Raw genomic sequence first — 20,335 nt, 5'->3', positions numbered from 1 at the left:
AAAAATGAAGCGATAAAAATGAAAAAAAATTTAACTAAAAAGAACTTGAGAAGAAATGTAAATGTGCAAATTATATCATTGATTTTATTTTCAATTTGCTGTTAGGTTAAGAAGCCAAACAAACAAACAATAGATGTCAGTGTATGTAGGGCATGAGGGGAAAAGTCAGGGACAGTCACCCCCTCTCTGAGCCTCTCTTGTATTCTTAATTTGTTGGAAATATTACTTTTCAGACAGCAGCGCTTTCTGCAAAATAGAAGAGATCTTTTCCTTTTTTTGGCTCTCCAGGCACATTATTTGTCCTGACCAGTGGCTCTTTCTATCTTGGTAAATAGTACGTTTTTAAAAACATATGGACAGTTTAAATAATTCACAATCCGGAAATGAACCCTACAGAGGATTGCTTTTGCTGTTCTGTTTCAAAATAAATGAGGTGGTCACTTTGTACCTGGGGAGAGAAAAAGTTCAGGCCTCTCTTCTACCCCAGATTTCTAAACCCTTCTAAGGATTTATATAATAGTGAAGATATAAAGGATTATAAGGATTTTATAGTAAGAATGAAGCAGCAGTTCCTGCACTCTTTAATCCAAGTAAAGACTATGATGGGGGCTTCCCTGGGGGCGCAGTGGTTGGGAGTCCGCCTGCCGATGCAGGAGACGCGGGTTCGTGCCCCGGTCCGGGAAGATCCCGCGTGCCACGGAGCGGCTGGGCCCGTGAGCCATGGCCGCTGAGCCTGCGCGTCCGGAGCCTGTGCTCCGCGGCGGGAGAGGCCACAGCAGTGAAGAGACCTGCGTACTGCAAAAAAAGAAAAAAAAAAAAAAAAAAAGACTATGATGGTCTTTTTTTTTTTCTTTTCAAAAGACAGGCTGTTGTTGAGAGTAGCAACCTAATCCCTTCTGTGTCAACAACTATTGGCCCCTAAATGGCTTCCGTGCCACCTGTACTGTTACTGTTTCCCCAACTCCTTGGCTATTTTAGTGTTGCATTTTTAAAATATAAGATATTTCTAGTTCTGTTTTTTTTTGAGTGCTTGAACATTCTTTTGAAAGAATATTGGTTTAGATGTAGCCAATCAACAATCCCTCAACTGAGAATATCTACCCTTGGCGGGTAGAAGCAGCTGGGAATGTGTCTTCGGCCTAGTGGTCATTTACAAATGTCAGAAGTTTTGTGCTCACTTCGGCAGCACATATACTAAAATTAGAACAATACAGAGAAGGTTAGCATGGCCCCTGTGCAAGGATGACACGCAAATTAGTGAAGCGTTCCATATTTTTAAAATGGGCAGAAGACCTAAATAGACATTTCTCCAAAGAAGATATACAGATTGCCAACAAACACATGAAAGGATGCTCAACTAATCATTAGAGAAATGCAAATCAAAACTACAGTGAGGGGCTTCCCTGGTGGCGCAGTGGTTAAGAGTCCGCCTGCCGATGCAGGGGACACGGGTTTGTGTCCCGGTCCGGTAAGATCCCACATGCCGCGGAGCAGCTGGGCCCGTGAGCCATGGCCGCTGGGCCTGCGTGTCTGGAGCCTGTGCTCCGCAACAGGAGAGGCCACAACAGTGAGAGGCCCGCATACAGGAAAAAAAAAAAAAAAACTACAGTGAGGTATTACCTCACACCAATCAGAATGGCCATCATCAAAAAATCTACAAACAACAAATGCTGGAGAGGGTGTGGAGAAAAGGGAACCCTCCTACACTGTTGGTGGGAATGTACATTGATACAGCCACTACGGAGAACAGTATGGAGATTCCTTAAAAAACTACAAATAGAACTACCATATGACCCAGCAATCCTACTACTGGGCATATACCCTGAGAAAAACCATAATTCAGAAAGAGTCATGTACCACAATGTTCATTGCAGCACTATTTACAATAGCCAGGACATGGAAGCAACCTAAGTGTCCATCGACAGATGAATGGATAAAGAAGATGTGGCACATATATATAATGGAATATTACTCGGCCATGAAAAGAAATGAAATTGAGTTATTTGTAGTGAGGTGGATGGACCTAGAGTCTGTCATACAGAGTGAAGTAAGTCAGAAAGAGAAAAATAAATACCATATGCTAAGACATATATATTGAATCTAAAAAAAAATGGTTTTGAAGGACCTAGGGGCAAGACAGGAATAAAGATGCAGACGTAGAGAATGGACTTGAGGACTCAGGAGGGGGAAGGGTAAGCTGGGACGAAGTGAGAGAGTGGCATGGATATATATACACTACCAAGTGTAAAACAGATACCTAGTGGGAAGCAGCTGCATAGCACAGGGAGATCAGCTCGGTGCTTTGTGTCCACCTAGAGGGGTGGGATAGGGAGAGTGGGAGGGAGACGCAAGAGGGAGGGGATATGGGGATATATGTATATGTATAGCTGATTCACTTTGTTATACAGCAGAAACTAACACACCATTGTAAAGCAATTATACTCCAATAAAGGTGTTTAAATTAAAATGTCAGAAGTTTTATAAGGGGTTTAACCTTATGGAATTGCTGATATTCAACCATTTTTAACTTCCAAACTGGCAATTTCATCTCATTCAACCTAAGAGCTTACAGATAGCGAAGCCTAAACAGCACTGTCAAGATTCTCTAAAAAGGAGAAATGGAGGTAGTTTTCATTCTGTCAGAGGGAAGAGGTTGGAAAGCTGTTTCTGATGTAAATATAATTATTTTAATGGAGGCAATACCTTGCCTCACGCCCTTACCATTCTCCTTCAGTTTGTTCATGTCCCAGCCCCATCAAAAGGACATGGACCCCGTCACGTGCATTTATCATGAATCACGTGGGAACTTCTGTTCCCGTTCCTTCTCTCCCTCCCTCCAACACTTCACCTCCATCCTCCTTATGTTGTATTTTGTGAGGAATCAGTTGACAGGAGCTAATAATCCCAGGACAGACTTCCCAGGACCCTGCCTCCAGACCCGTTCCTGTTTTCCCCACCGTGGTCACTGACCCCTGTCACTTTCCTGTTCCTTTGTTGGTACAGGTCCTCAGTGAGGTTTGTTGACAGCTCCTGGTGGGCCTGTTGACTACTGCCAGCAGCTGTCCATCATTTTCCTGGTTAATACACACTGGGAGGGGTTACTGTCTTTTATTTGGGTCCTAGGTTCTCAAGGACTTCAGAAGGGTCTTCCATACTCTGCGGACACACTTTACAGCCTTGTTATGAAAACCTAGAGTCAGTCCTGGTTCCTCGTCTTGACTCAGCCACCCCATGACTTGGAACCATTCTAAGTCACTGACCTCTGACCCTGTGTTTCTTTATCTCTGAAGTTAAATTGTTGAATATTATAGTCCTATGATTATGTGCCTCAGTGCCATTTAAGGTTGCCCTTTTCTTCCTAAAATCTGTATTATAGATAATTTATACACAGTTATTTCACAGGGTGGATCGTCGTAGCACAAGATACTAGCCTCCATCCCAGGGTGGAGTACATACTACCATTGACTACGAGGAAATTTAAATGCTTGCTTCCCACCTAGTTCAGCTGCCGGAGGGTCCTTTCAGTGCACCAGTTCTGAGCGAGCATGCAAGTATGACTGTAAATTTCCCCCGACAGAAACCACGTCACCTCATCAGCCACATAAGAAAATGACAAAACAACCAACTGTGAAAGCATGCTTGCCAAGCCTTCAGCATCACTGCGTTTGGTGGGGGAACACATTTGTACAAGATGAAATCGAGGCTAGACGAAACCCAAAAGACACGTTCTGGGTACCTGTCTTCTCTAACCTGCAACATATGGGAAGTGTGTTCGTGCCAGTGAAGTCAGGGTTCCAGAAGCCCCTTTGCTCCCTGAAGCCACATCACCATTCCAGGGATGGGGAGAGGGAACCAGGGATGTGGCATGCTGCGTTCTTAGTAATTACCAGATCTCTAGTAAATAGTAAGAGTAGCTAAGGCCCATTCGGCATTGCTTCACGAAATCTTCACAGATAACCGGTAACGTTTACTACCATTGCCTGTGTTTTTTTTTTCAGCAGAGAATACTCAGGCTCAGAGAAACAAAGTAGTTAGCTAGTTAGTGGTCAAGATTCAAACTAGGTCTGTCTTACTTTGGTGCCCATGGCCTTTCACTTTACCTTGAACAGATTTTAAAGTTGCCTGTAAGCAACCAGATTGGAACATTGGTGAGAGAAGGAGAAGGAGGTCCCACACCCCACCCGCTCCAAGGTTTGGGGTAGAAAGAGCGCTTGAGTTTGAAAGGAGCAAACCTCTGACTTCCACTAACTTTGTAAAAGGGCTCTAAAGTCATCAAAGACACCTCGAAGAGAGGGAAAAGGAAGAATGACTCTTAATAAGAAAAAGGCATATCCCAATAAAAAATGGCCCAAAGAGTTGAACAGACACTTCCCCCAAATGAGTAACCAGATGGTCAATGAGCATGTGAAAAGATGCTCGACATCATGGCTCATTAGGAAAATGCAAATCTGAACCACAGTAGAAATCACGGCATACCCAGCAGCATTGCCAAGATGGAAAAGACCACAGCACCAGGCGCTGGTGAGGATCTGAAGCCGCTGCGTCTCTCAGTCACTGCCGGTGGGAGTGTTGGTGGTAAAACTGCTTTGGGAAACCATTTGATAACTTCAGGTACAGCTGAACACTTGCATTCCATATGACCTAGCATTTTCACCCTTCAGACTATGACCAGCAGGAATCCCTACATATGTTCATGGGAAACATATGGAAAACCTATAGGAAAATGTTCATAACAGCACAATGCCTAAGGGCCAGACAGTGGAAACTAGCCAAAAGCCCAATAGCCAGAGACTGAACAGACCAGTGGTGGAATGTTCACATGGTGGGATGCTGTAGCCACAGGAATGAGCAAACTGTTGCCACACATGGCAACATGGGTGGACCTCGCACACATGACGTAGAGCGATGACGGTGGACACAAAAGGGTTCGTGCCATATGATGAAGCTGAAAAATGGGAAAAACTAAACCATGCTGTTAGAAGTCAGGCTAGCGCCAGCCTTTTACAAAGCGGGAGGGGAGTGCCAGGGGTTCCTGGGCGGCCGGGGGTGTTCTCTTTTGATCTGGGTGGTGGTTACAGTGTGTTGAGATGTTGAAAATTCACCAATTGTTCACTTAGGATATGTGCATTTTGCTGTATGTATATTCTCCTTTAGTACTAAGTTTTCAAAGTCCTATACCTACAGATGTTAGTTCTTAATTTTTGATTCCCACTGTGGCAATATAAATTTAAATCAGCCAAGCTTTGCGTATGTATAAAGTAGGAATTTTGTGGCACATTGTGACCTATATTGTGGGAGAAATATTCTTTTTTTTTTTTTTCTTGGTAACTCTTTGTTGACCTCTCAGTGTGTCTGAACCCGACAGGGCGAGGAAGGAAGGAAATAGTGAATTTCATCAACACCAGCGATTATTACCGCTCAGCGTTCATTCAACCAAATCCACGCGAGCTGGTCAGGTTTCTGGCAGATTATAGAGCTCTTTCTTGCCTTGGAGTCTATAAGAAAACTTACCTTTTCGTTATGATTTTTATACTTCCAAGAAAAGAAGCATAAGGAAAATACCTATGAAATTCCAAGACCTGGCTACAGCCAATTCTAAACCTTTATTCTCTAGGAGACAAGGAGAAAAGATTGAAAGAGAAGCCTTCTTTTCACATGGGCCATCTGCATTTGCAGTAGTATTTGAGAAAAGGCAATACGGAAAGTTTACAGAACTCTTTTACAAAATGTTCAGGTAGTATGCTTGTTGAGTTTTCAAATTCTTATGTCAACACAAATATAATTGAATTCTAGTATTAGAAGGGGACTAAAAGAAGAACAAACTTGTGTTTTAAAAAATAAAACATGTGAAACACCACCTGGCAAAGAGTCTACTGTGTCGTCTGGGACAAAACACTGAGACTCAAGTCTGGCCGTCCTTTGAGGCCCCATCATCCTGCCTCTCGGGTGACCCTTGTGGAGCCTTGCCTGGTCTGTTCAAGGTCACACGGTTGGTGGCTAAGCAAGGCAGGCCCTACCATCTTTAAACTTCCAACCTCTTTCTCCTCCCCCCCCCACCATGATAGAGATTCCAAACAATGGATTAATAATAGCCCGAAGTTCACAGGTGTGATATTAATGTCTCTCTTATAAAATATGTATTTCAGCTCGCGACTCTTGAATTCCCTCCAAAGAAACTATTTGGAAACAAGGATGAACGTGTGATTGCTGAGAGGCGAAGTCAGTTAGAGGTAACAGAATTAAGCTTTTCTTTCTCTGTGTGCAGAAAGTTTGCCATCTGATTGACCAGTGAGAATTCTTCCTCTTAAACACTTAACTCTTGTTCACGGATGGAGAGATGCTGCTTCATGAACACAGGAGGTGGCAGCAGCAGATTGTAAAGTAATGAGATCAGTTTATTGAAAATATAAGTCCTTCCCCCCACCCCCAACAGAGCGTTTTCCTGGGTTTTGAGGAGATACATTTATACCAAGGGTTAGGAAGCAGGTTGTGGGTGAGAACTGAATGTTCACGTAGACAGATGGTACGCAATGCAGGCTGGGGGTAAGAAGCTTGCTGCCAAAAACTTGAATTAATTAACTGAAGATTTGTAGTATTGCATCGTTGTTACTTTTTCAAGGTGGCTGGAAGCAAAAAGACACATACCCATTTTAGTCATGGTTAGGTTCTGTTGGACTTATTTTAACTTCGTCTTCTGAGCCAGCTCCGTGGAGAGCTTTGGTTCAACACAACTGTTGTTTTTCTGACTGCCTCCCTGCTGGCATGCACTGTTGACTGCTCCGTAGAGCTTGTATTGCTTTGCAGGCTAGAGCTGCTTATTTGGTTGGCATGTGATGCTACCGAGGCAGACTGTGCTGAGGCATGGTCGCAGGTAACCCTCGGGCATGGGCTACCCTCTTGCCGCTGTGAGCCACTGAGGCAGGCAGGATAAAATTACAAATAGCTCACTCCAGTCAGCAAGCTTCCTGGGGCCTCGCAAAGTCCCCTCTGCTACTCTTTTAAGAGGAAGAAAAAGAAGACGTATTGCAAATGAAATCAAATAAGAGGAGGCCTGAGACAGCCCTTTCTGAATTGTGAAAGTCTCCATAAAACAGCGGTATTTTTCTCATTCCTGGAGACAGCCAGTTTGAAATGGCTGCCCATGGAGTCCAGTGAATACCAGTGAACCAAGCCTTAGGGAAACCTCCAGAGGCTGGAGGTTGCAGTGAGAGCAAAAGGGGGGAGTGGGGACCGTGGAGAAATTGAAGACTAGGAGATTGTGGTCCACGAGGGGCATTTTAGAGACTTGAGATCCTCAGTATAGAAGTGATCTGAGGAAACAAGAGTTTCAGGGTGTGGCCATGCTTACTGGACTGTGAGTTAAACTATAGAATTACACCTTTGAAAAGGTGCTGGAACTATTACGACTGAAGTTTGGATGGGTCATTGCAGGGCTCTAAAAATCAGCCTATGAGGTGGTATGACCCTGATACCCAACTGAAGAGCTTACATTCAAGGGAAAGGTTATCGTGGTGAGCCTGCTTGACCAAGTTCTCTTAAAGGTTTAATTGTATCATACAAACAATTTAAAACTCACAGTAGAACTAGTGATGGTTTTCTTTCCGGAACCCTTAACCTGCGTCAGTAATCCAGACTTGTCTTTAATGGAAACGTGCAGAACGACAGTGTATAAAAACAAGTTTGTAAACTAACAGGAAGTAGCTGTTGTCATCCCTACTTACTCAAGGCTCCAATTAAATGCACATGGTGCCAGCCGTGCCCCACAGATTGGGCGTTTGTGTGCTGTGCGTTTGTGAGCCCTGCTCTTGGGGACTCTTGTCTTTCCACTCCAGCTTCCAGAGTCAGAGCAAAGCTCAGGGCACCTTTTCATTCTTGGTACTTTCAGGTGGAACCCATGTTTGCTTTTTCAGGATCTCCTGCTTAATCACTTAGCCCTACCGAGCCATCAGCTGTTGACAAACAGAGTTTTATGTCAACATCTCTGCGGATACAAGCATCCCTCCCATTGCCCGTAACTGTGGTTTACCTGTGGCATTAACCCATAAGGAATGGATTCCCCACAGCTTGTGGAAATAGAGGGGCTTACATTTTAAATTAAGTGTATTTCGTCTCATGTTGACTGTTAAATCTTAGAATATTATGTTCTTGTCAAGGAGAGAGTGTAATTCAGCTTCACTTTACTGGAAAGTTAACCTGACATTCTTGAGTTGATTTCCTGCAACTATTAGGATTTTTATTTTCAAGCTAACACCAAGAGTCACTGATTTAGTGCTTTTTCATGTGAAAATTAACATTTATTGTCCCTGAACTTCCTATTTAATTCAATATACATTTATTTAATTCCTTATACATGCTGGGGACAGTGCTAGGTGTTATATAGAACATCAAGGTGAATGAGACACTTCTTGCCCTCAAAGAGCATATGTTTACATTGCTGTATGAAACTCTGCCTGGAGGTATAGTTGAATACGTAGGCATGTACAGAAAGGTGGGTTTCAGTACGACACATTTGTACCGGCACACACCAATATACATGGTGTTTGCGCCAAAGGAATTATCCGCTGATTTTTAAAATCCAGAAACACAGCTCTACAAACCTCCTCACGCCGATCGAGCTGCCTAGAGCAGTGTTTTAAGCAAGCATCCAGTTGCGTTTTGATCTTCCTTGCTCTTAAAATAGCTGCAAGATTTGGACCTTGTGTTTGAGTTTATCAACAAAAAGTGTCAAATGTTTTCACATGAAAGACATAGATACCTACTTTCTAACTTATATAAGGTTAAATCCTATTTAGAACAATGTTAAAATAATTATTCTAAAAATGGTGGGTAACAACAGAAATTTCTGCCTGTCACGAGATGTTCTAGAGATTAGTTTTATCACCGCAGAGAGAGGAATATTAGTGGTGTGTGTGGTGGTAGCCGTGTGGGGTTGGGGTGTGTGGCACCAGGAGAAGGCAGCAGTGAGTCAGGACGTGGTGATGCTCAGTGGTGAAGTGTACATTTGGCCTCCAGAACTCACTCTTACTGATAAACGTGTATAGGCTCCACCCACAAAGAGTTACCAGGACCACTGTAGCTTATAACCCGGAGCCGGGTTTTCCAGAATCTGGCCTGTTACTGCTTTGCATCTCATGCCCAAACGCCGCCAAGCACTTTTGCTCCACAAGAGCCAGAGTCTCTGGAGGTTTCTAACGTGGGCGGAACCCCCTGTTGCTGCCATCCTGGCCCCGCTGGAACCGTTCAGTGTAAATGTGCACATCGTGGGCAGACCCTGCTCTCGGGCAGCCAGAGGGTTCTGATAGCGACTCTCCCCCCGTGTGACACGGTGCTCAGCTCCTCCAAGCCCTTCTTGTAACGCGGACGGCAGCCCAGCAGAAAAGGCTGTGGAGGTAACAGGAAATGATCACATCAGTCTCTGTCTGATGAGTTACGTGGAGCGGAAGGGTGCTTGTTACTGTACTTGAAGCCAGATACCATTACCATCAGGTTGAACCTGTCATTGTCATAGGTCAAAAATGGTGGAATATTGGCAATTCCGTAGGCTTTCACATAGTACTACTGCCGTCTCACATTTACTGGGTGTCTACTGAGTGCCAGGCATGAGTGAAAGGCTAGATATATCATGCCATTTACTCCTCCAGCCAGCTTTTGAGGTGACTTCTATTATTATCTCCATTTTACAGGTGAGAAAGTTAAGTCTTGGGGAGGATAAAGAAGGTCATGTAGCCAGTGAGTGGCAAAGCCTCAGTCTGTACTAGAGTGTCTTTCAGGGCAGCCTCCTTCTCTTAATCCTCAGCACACTCTGAGCTCGAGATACAGCTGGGTCTTCTGCACACTTTGTTCTGGAATGTCCATGAGATTTCACCTCCACTTCTTTTGGTACTTTCTTGCTTGTATCAAAAGGTATGTTTATGTCTCAGATCTCCCCTATTATACTCTTCAGTTACTTGAAGGCAACAGAATCAACGTCTAATTGAATTCTTCATCTCCCATGATATTTCACACGTGCTTCACATTCACTGTATTATTCACTGAATTCTCAGAAAATCTGCCGATATTAGCCCCAAATAGATGAGTTTTTTGTTTTGTTTTTGTTGATTGATGAGAGGTACATTTTGGGTCACTAATTTCAGAGAATGTTATCATCTACTTGGAAACATTTCTGCTAATCATCTCAGTAGTCTGTCATTTCAAGGAGTAACTGTAATTAATGAAAACAAGTGAAATCCTCTAATAAAACAGTAAAGCTTTCAAGAATAAAACCACTACCTTTAGGTGTAAGAACCTGAGAAGTTTCTCGGACGTTTTCTTGAACGTACTAGAGCAGGCAGCAGCCCAAGATCACATCTTTCCCATTTTCAAGTCACTGGCTAGAGCATTATTAAGATGGATAAAGATAGTGTGGAAGCTTAGAGCATGGGCCTGGGGCGCTTCATCCTGGTCTCGCATCCTGGCTTTGTTCCTTTGGAGTTAATGTCACTGTCAGTGTCCTTTATCACTGACAAATGAAGACAAATAATACCACCATCTTCCAGGAGTTGACCTGAGGGTTAAATGAGATCATGGACATCACACGGCCTCTGGTACAGAGGGAAGCACTCCGAAATGTTAGGTGGTACCATGATGAATGAAAGTGGTGGTGGTGACGAGGACAGTTGGCCACAGTGATGGCGCCTTCCAGCACGTTTCAAATCTGCTTTAAGAGCCAGGGGAGGACAAAAGAATGCCCCCCACCTGCAGTCATGAAGTGTAGCAATGTGAGCACCCCAGTTTGTTACATCTATTTGCAAAATCAATTTCTGAGGACAAAGACACTAAGATGATGTGACTGTTCTTATGGTGATACCTGGAAGATACCAGGAATCTCATGGTGTAACACCACCCTTTCTTTCACCCTGTAAAATTGTCATCTGAAATGTAGAAATGCTTTCTGATGATTGAATCACAGTTGAGCTACTGTCCGGTGTGAGAAAGATGAGAGGCCTAGGATCATTATGAAACGAGCACAGTTCCTCTGCATTTACATAGCTGTTGTTCACAGCCGGTCGGCTCTCTCTGCATGTCTCCCGAGTCGCTGACAGTGAGGCTGCCCACTGTGGCGTCCCCAGCACGCCTGATGTACCCCAAGCCTCTGCCTGACAAATAGTGCGTTTCGGCCAGTGACCCCCAGACATACACCTACTTTTTTAACAGTATGTTAGATTTATTAATTCCCTGCCCTGAGAAAGAACAGATACCATGGGAAGCAGGGGGCATCTCAGCAAGGTGTTACCAAGACCTTATGATAGGACTTGGCCCTGGGTTAGGTGATTCGGGGCAGAGGGCAAGCAAGCGGACTTTGCTCTGGATTGGATGTTGGGCCATTTCTCTGATTGGGTGTCTTAATAATTCTTATCTGGAAGGCAAGAAGAACAGAGTGAGGTTAAAACTATGATTGATAAGAAACACAGCAGTCATCCTGTTAGCCAGAGGAGGGGGGTATTTGATCATTTTCATGGTTTGTACAGTATTCATGTTTTTGTGTTCAGACATGATCGTGGAGTGTTTTTTGGGTTTTGTTTTTCTTTCTGTCTTGCTCGTGGTCACAGAGTAGCCTTGCCTGGTCTTGGTGTCCTTTGGAGCTGTCTGCCCTTGACAGGAGAATACCGAGCTTAGCTGTGAGCACCCGTCCGGCCCTCAGCTGCGTCTCATCACTTTTTCTTACAATAGAGAGATGCCCAGAGCTCACAGGTGTCGTCTTTTCTAACGTGAACTAAATGAGGAGTTGTTTTCAAAATAAAAGTCTTGGTGGTTCCCATGCCTTACCTGCCTTACAACGTGGGTGTTATGGCGGCTGCCGTAGTGCTACGTCCCCCTGCCCAGCACCAGGGGCCATTTCCCTGCACAGCCCAGCTTTTCTGACTAACAGCAGTGTCTGCTTCTGTGGATACTTCAGTTTTATGTTACTTTCAAACCTTTGATTTCCAACAATAGAATCATTTTGGTTTAGACATTGTATAGGTTGAATCCTTTCAGTTTCACAGTAAATTTCAGGAGGTGAAAATCCTTGCATTTTCTCACTCGTTCGGCTACCTGAAAGGTATCTGGCAATTCTGTGCTTAACTGAACATTCTTTCCATCTACTCTCTGCTGATCTTACAGAACGGATAATGGCGGAACCATTACCAGACGTAGACAGAGGATGAGAAATACCTCACGGGAAGAACCGTTTCCCTCCTCATTTATGTTTTCATGTATTTTACCTTTTCTGGTTGTATGGTCATTCGTATTAGCAGTGACTGTTTTCTGTGATTTGTTGCTCACAGAGCATTTCTGAAGGGGGTTGCGTGGCTGTCGCTGTGTGGGAGGAGACTGAGCTGGACTTTGGGGGCTGTTTCATCGCGGTGCTTCGTGAAGTCAGAGGGACTAAAATTGCTGTGATCTGGCGTGAAGATTTGGGAAGGAGATGGGAAACTCCATGTGGTATTGGAATAATGCAGAAGGTTCTAGAGTCAGACCTGCACTTGCAACCCAGCTCTGTGAGACTACTCCCGTGTCCTGTGACCTTAGTTCCCTCCCTAAACTTTAGTTCCTTACTTGTTAAATGGCAGAAATCGTATCTGCTCCATGGAGTTGTTAGAATTACATGATGAAGTGTGTACACTGTGAGTAATGGAATTGTTAGAATTACATGATGAAGTGTGTACACTGTGAGTAAGCGGTGCCGTGAGGGGGAGGAAGTCTGGGAAAGAATGAACTCCAGAGGCAAAGTGCCCATCAAGAAACCATTTTACACAACTGAAGTCCTTCCATATCAGTGTAAGTTGGCACTTTATGGTCACATCAGAAGAGTGAGTCCCCATCTGGAGGGAAAATCCCACTTTGGTTTCCATGCAGAGTCTTTAGTTTAATTGAGAAGAAACCAAAATTGAAACACCTGTTTACAAGGAGAGGATCAACTTCCAAACCCAGATGGAGGCTGGAGGGACAAGGGAAGCGCCCGCCATACTGTCAGTTTTACCCTGCCGTTTTTCTCCTTCCCCACGTGGCATCCTGTGTGGGCTGATGGCTAACAACTCAGGGACTCAAAACTCACTGCAAGTGGGAAAACTCTTCCCCATCACTGGGCTCCCAATCTAAAGCTCTAAGCAGGCAGTCAGGGTCTTCATGTCGTTACTGACTTGGGATTAAGTCAGCAGAAGCACCTCCGAGGCTGGAGCACCTCCGTCAGCTCAGACGTCCTCTCCTCAGAGAGCCCTGCCCCTTCACTCCCCACCAGATGCCTCTGTGGCTTCTTGGTCAAGCACTTTGCAGTGGTTGGGGGGATTTTTTTGTTTGTCAGTTTGTTTTTAAATGCTTTATATTTTACTAGAAGGTAAGTTCTGTGAGGACAGCATTTCCAGCTGCCTATTCACTTCTGTCTTCTCAGTGCCTAGAACAGTTTCTGGCCCTTAACAGGCCCTCAGTAAGTGTTTGTTGAATGATCAGTTAAAGCTGCACTGAATAGCAAATATCACATATTTGTTCTGACAAAAAACATTTTCAAAACCAGAGCACATGCATAAATGGGTTTAAATGCCACTTTGCAGTAGGCCACTGGGCTGGTTACTTACCCATTCTGAGCTTCATCAGTCTCAATGGGAAACAGGGATAAGAAGAGCTAACTTTCAGAGTTGCTGAGCAGATCAAATGAGAGTGGTGTTTAAGAAACACCTGTACAAAAAAAAAAAAAAAAAAAAGAAACACCTGTACAAGACATAGGCCCTAGCCCGTAATACATCCCAAATTGATACAGGATAATGGTTAAAAACATACATTATACAGTCCAGCAGACCTAGTTGTGGATCCTTGCTCTGCTACTTACTGACTGGGTAACCTTAAACAGGTTTCTTAACCTCTCTGTGGATCAGTTTTTCTCATCCTTAAAATGGGGATAATAATAGTACCCACTTCAGAGAGTTGTTGTGAAGGTTAAATGAGATAATACATGTAAAATACTTGGATAGGCTCTGGGTTCATAGCAAACACTAGAAATGATCATTCTTCTTTTAAAAATTGCTACATTCCAATCGCTGTGTGGTGACTTACAGCATACTTTTAAAATTAAACAAAGTTCTAATTAATGCACTAAGATAAGAAAAGGAAATAAAGGTTATTCTGGGCTTCCCTGGTGGCGCAGTGGTTGAGAGTCCGCCTGCTGGCGCAGGGGACACGGGTTCGTGCCCCGGTCCGGGAAGATCCCACATGCCGCAGAGCGGCTGGGACCGTGAGCCATGGCCTCTGAGCCTGCGCGTCCGGAGCCTGTGCTCCGCAACGGGAGAGGCCACAACAGTGAGAGGCCCACGTACCGAAAAAAAAAAAAAAAGGTTATTCTGATTGAGAAGGAGGAAATAAAACTCTTATTCACAGGTGACATGATTGTCTCTGTAGAAAATCTAAAATAATTGACAGGAAGTCTCCTGGAACTGAAAAAATTATGGCAAGATTGCAGGATACAAGGTTAATATATCATAGTCAATCACTTTCCTATATACCAGCAATGAAAAAGGGGGATTGAAATTTAAAACACAATAGAATGTACATTAGCACTCCCCAAATTAGATACTTAGGTAAACATTTAATAAAATATGTTTAAGATCTATATGAAGAAAACTATAAAAACTTTGATGAAAGAAATCAAAAAACTAAACTAATGTAGACGTAGTTCATGTTTATCGATAGGAAGTTTCAATATTGTCAAGATATCAGGTCTTGTAACTTGGTCTATAGATTCAGTGCAGTCCCCCAGCAAGTTATTTGTGGACATGGACAAACTGATTCTAAAGCCTATATGGAGAGGCAAAAGACCCAGAATAGCCAGTGCCATACTGAAGGCGAAAAACAAAGTGGGTGGACTAACAGTACCCAGCTTCAAGATTTAACCATAGGATTAGGAACCAAGATGGCGGAGTAGAAGGACGTGCTCTCACTCCCTCTTGCGAGAACACCAGAATCACAACTAGCTGCTGGACAATCATCAACAGGAAGACACTGGAACTCACCAAAAAAGATACCCCACATCCAATGAAAAAGGAGAAGCCACAATGAGACAGTAGGAGGGGCGCAATCACAGTAAAATCAAATCCCATAAGTGTTGGGTGGGTGACTCACAGACTGGAGAACACTTATACCACAGAAGTCCACCCACTGGAGTGAAGGTTCTCGGCCCCATGTCAGGTTCCCAACCTGGGGGTCCGGCAACAGGAGGAGGAATTCTAGAGAATCAGACTTTGAAGGCTAGTGGGATTTGATTGCAGGACTTTGACAGGACTGGGGGAAACAGAGACTCCACTCTTGGAGGGCACACACAAAGTAGTGTGTGCATCGGGACCCAGGGGAAGGAGCAGTGACCCCAGGGGAGACTGAACCAGACCTACAGATAGTGTTGGGGGGTCTCTTGTAGATGTGGGGGGTGGCTGTGGCTCACCATAGGGACAAGGACACTGGCAGAAGAAGTTCTGTGAAGTACTCCTTGGCGTGAGCCCTCCCAGAGTCTGCCATTAGCCCCACCAAAGAGCCCAGGTAGGCTCCAGTGTTGGGTTGTCTCAGGCCAAACATCCAACAGGGAGGGAACACAGCCCTACCCATCAGCAGTCAAGCGGATTAGAGTTCTACTGAGCTCTGCCCACCAGAGCAACAGTCAGCTCTACCCACTACCAGTCCCTCCCATCAGGGAACTTGCACAAGCCCCTGAGATAGCCTCATCCACCAGAGGGCAGACAGCAGAAGCAAGAAAACTACAATCCTGAAGCCTGTGGAACAAAGACCACATTCACAGAAAGATAGACAAGATGAAAAGGCAGAGGGCTATGTACCAGATGAAGGAACAAGATAAAACCCCAGAAAAAGAACTAAATGAAGTGGAGATAGGCAACCTTCCAGAAAAAGAATTCAGATTAATGATAGTGAATATGATCCAGAACCTCGGAAAAACAATGGAGGCAAAGATGGAGAAGATGCAAGAAATGTTTAACATAGACCTAGAAGAATTAAAGAACAAACAAACAGAGATGAACAATACAATAACTGAACTGAAAACTACACTAGAAGGAATCAATAGCAGAATAACTGAGGCAGAAGAACGGAGAAGTGACCTGAAAGACAGAATGGTGGAATTCACTGCTGTGGAAAAGAATAAAGAAAAAAGAATGAAAAGAAATGAAGACAGCCTAGGAGACCTCTGGGACAACATTAAACGCACCAACATTCGCATTATAGGGGTCCCAGAAGGAGAAGAGAGGGAGAAAGGACCAGAGAAAATATTTGAAGAGATTATAGTCGAAAACTTCCCTAACATGGGAAAGGAAATAGCCATCCAAGTCCAGGAAGCGCAGAGCTTCCCAGGCAGGATAAACCCAAGGAGAAACATGCCGAGACACATAGTAATCAAACTGACAAAAATTAAAGACAAAGAAAAATTATTGAAAGCAGCTAGGGAAAAATGACAAATAACATACAGGGGAACTCCCATAAGGTTAACAGCTGATTTCTCAGCAGAAACTCTACAGGCCAGAAGGGAGTGGCATGATATACTTAAAGTGATGAAAGGGAAAAACCAACAACCAAGATTACCCGGCAAGGATCTCATTCAGATTCGATGGAGAAATCTATTAAAGCTTTACAGACAAGCAAAAGCTAAGAGAATTCAGCACCACCAAACCAGCTCTACAACAAATGCTAAAGGAACTTCTCTAAGTGGGAAACACAAGAGAAAAAAAGGACCGACAAAAACAAACCCAAAACAATTAAGAAAATGGTCATAGGAACATACAAATCGATAATTACCTTAAACGTGAATGGATTAAATGCTCCAACCAAAAGACACAGGCTCGCTGAATGGATACAAAAACAAGACCCATATATGTGCTGTCTACAAGAGACCCACTTCAGACCTAGGAACACATACAGACTGAAAGTGAGGGGATAGAAAAAGATATTCCATGCCAATGGAAATCAAAAGGAAGCTGGAGTAACAATGCTCATATCAGGTAAACTAGACTTTTAAATAAGGAATGTTACAAGAGACAAGGAAGGACACTACATAATGATCAAGGGATCAATCCAAGAAGAAGATATAACAATTATAAATATATGTGCACCCAACATAGGAGCACCTCAATACATAAGGCAAATGCTAACAGCTATAAAAGAGGGAATCGACAGTGACACAATAATAGTGGGGGACTTTAACACCTCACTTACACCAATGGACAGATCATCCAAAATGAAAATAAATAAGAAACAGAGGCTTTAAATGACACAATAGACCAGATAGATTTGTTATTCATAGGACATTCCATCCAGAGACAGCAGATTACACTTTGTTCTCAAGTCCACGCAGAACATTCTCCAGGATAGATCACATCTTGGGTCACAAATCAAGCCACAGTAAATTTAAGAAATTTGAAATCATATCAAGCATCTTTTCTGACCGCAATGCTATAAGATTAGAAATGAATTACAGGGAAAAAAATGTAAAAAACACAAACACTTGGAGGCTAAACAATACGTTACTAAATAACCAAGAGATCACTGAAGAAATCAAAGAGGAAATCAAAAAAATACCTAGAGACAAATGACAATGAAAACACGATGATCCAAAACCTATGGGATGCAGCAAAAGCAGTTCAAAGAGGGAAATTTATAGCTATACAAGCCTACCTCAAGAAACAAGAAAAATCTCAAATAAACAATCTAACCTTACACCTAAAGGAACTAGAGAAAGAAGAACAAACAAAACCCAAAGTTAGCAGAAGGAAAGAAATCATAAAGATCAGAGCAGAAATAAATGAAATAGAAACAAAGAAAACAGTAGCAAAGATCAGTAAAACTAAAAGCTGGTTCTTTGAGAAGATAAACAAAATTGATAAACCATTAGCCAGACTCATCAAGAAAAAGAGGGAGAAGACTCAAGTCAATAAAATTAGAAATGAAAAAGGAGAAGTTACAACAGACACCGCAAAAATACAAAGCATCCTAAGAGACTACTACAAGCAACTCTATGCCAATAAAATGGACAACCTGGAAGAAATGGGCAAATTCTTAGAAGGGTATAACCTTCCAAGACTGAACCAGCAAGAAATAGAAAATATGAATAGACAAATCACAAGTAGTGAAATTGAAACTGTGCTTAAAAATCTTCCAACAAACAAAAGTCCAGGACCAGATGGCTTCACAGGTGCATTCTACCAAACATTTAGAGAAGAGCTTACACCCATCCTTCTGAAACTCTTCCAAAAAATTGCGGAGGAAAGAACACTCCCAGACTCATTCTGTGAGGCCACCATCACCCTGATACCAAAACCAGACAAAGATACTACAAAAAAAGGAATTACAGACCAATGTCACTGATGAATACAGATGCAAAAATCCTCAACAAAATACTAGCAAACAGATTCCAACAACACGTTAAAAGGATCAAAACCATGATCAAGTGGGATTTATCCCAGGGATGCAAGGATTCTTCAATATACGTATATCAATCAGTGTGGTACACCATATTAAATTGAAGAATAAAAACCATATGATCATCTCCATAGATGCAGAAAAAGCTTTTGACAAAATTCAACACCCATTTATGATACAAACTCTCCAGAAAGTGGGCACAGAGGGAACCTATCTCAACATAATAAAGGCCATATACAACAAAGCCACAGCAAACATCATTCTCAACAATGAAAAACTGAAAGCATTTCCTCTAAGATTAGGAACAGGACAAGGATGCCCACTCTTGCCACTATTTTTCAACATAGTTTTGGAAGTCGTAGCCACGGCAATCAGAGAAGGAAAAGAAATAAAAGGAATACAAATTGGAAAAGAAGATGTAAAACTGTCACTGTTTGCAGATGACATGATACTATACATAGAGAATTCTAAGATGCCACCAGAAAACTATGAGAGCTAATCAATGAATTTGGTAAAGTTGCAGGATACAAAATTAATGCAGAGAAATCTCTTGCATTCCTATACACTAATGATGAAAAATGTGAAAGAGAGATTAAGGAAACACTACCATGTACCACTGCAACAAAAAGAATAAAATACCTAGGAATAAACCTATGTAGGGAGACAGAAGACCTGTATGCAGAATACGATAAGACACTGATGGAAGAAATTAAAGATGATACCAGCAGATGGAGAGATATACCATGTTCTTGATTGGAAGCATCAATATTGTGAAAATGACTATACTACCCAAAGCAATCTACAGATTCAATGCAATCCCTGTCAAATTACCTATGGCATTTTTTACAGAACTAGAACAAAAAATCTTAAAATTTGTTTGGAGACACAAAACACCGTGAATAGCCAAAGCAGTTTTGAGAGAAAAAAACGGAGCTGGAGGAATCAGACTCCCTGACTTCCGACTATACTATAAAGCTACAGTAATCACAACAATATGGTATTGACACAAAAACAGAAACATAGATCGATGGAACAGGATAGAAAGCCCAGAGATAAACCTACACACCTATGGTCAACTAATCTATGACAAAGGAGGCAGGGATATGCAATGGAGAAAAGACAGTCTCTTCAGTAAGTGGTGCTGGGAAAACTGGACAGCTACATGTAAAAGAATGAAATTAGAACACTCCTAAAACCATACACAAAAATAAACTCAAAATGGATTAGAGACTTAAATGTAAGACTGGACACTATAAAACTCTTAGAGGAAAACATAGGAAGAACACTCCTTGACATAAATCACAGCAAGATCTTTTTTGATCCATCTCCTAGAGTAATGGAAATAAAAATAAAAATAAACAAATGGGACGTAATGTAACTTCAAAGCTTTTGCACAGCAAAGGAAACCATAAACAGGATGAAAAGACAACCCTCAGAATGGGAGAAAATATTTGCAAATGAATCAACGGACAAAGGATTAATCTCCAAAATATATAAACAGCTCATGCAGCTCAATATTAAGAAAGCAAACAACCCAATCCAAAAATGGGCAGAAGACCTAAATAGACATTTCTCCAAAGGAGACATACAGATGGCCAAGAAGCACATGAAAAGCTGCTCAACATCACTTATTATTAGAGAAATGCAAATCAAAAGTACAGTGAGGTATCACCTCACACCAGTTAGAATGGACATCATCAGAATATCTACAAACAACGAATGCTGGAGAGGGTGTGGAGAAAACGGAACCCTCTTGCACTGTTGGTGGGAATGTAAATTGATACAGCCGCTATGGAGAACATTATGGAGGTTCCTTAGAAAACTAAAAATTGAATTACCATATGATCCAGCAATCCCAGTACTGGGCATATACCCAGAGAAAACCACAATTCAAAAAGACACATGCACCCCA

The 20,335-nt window shown here is 42.6% G+C and overlaps 1 protein-coding gene across 4 annotated transcripts in view; it reads left to right on the top strand.

Moving 5' to 3' along the window:
- Nucleotides 1-20,335, top strand: part of LOC307198911 (kinesin-like protein KIF16B) — a 280,798-nt gene that overhangs the window by 235,373 nt on the left and 25,090 nt on the right. For 3 of the 4 annotated variants that reach the window (XM_079946236.1, XM_079946235.1, XM_079946238.1), the window contains one exon: nt 6,147-6,230. In XM_079946236.1, the coding sequence (XP_079802362.1) occupies nt 6,147-6,230 (84 nt within the window). Of the gene's footprint in view, nt 1-6,146; nt 6,231-9,683; nt 10,110-20,335 lie in introns of those variants that run through there. The other variant, XM_079946237.1, reaches the window with a different exon arrangement.

This window comes from Stenella coeruleoalba (genome assembly GCF_951394435.1).
Source record: "Stenella coeruleoalba genome assembly, chromosome: 15".
NCBI lineage: Eukaryota > Metazoa > Chordata > Mammalia > Artiodactyla > Delphinidae > Stenella > Stenella coeruleoalba.
The sequence above is the reverse complement of the archived record's forward strand: the minus strand, read 5'-3'. Positions and strand labels throughout refer to the sequence as shown.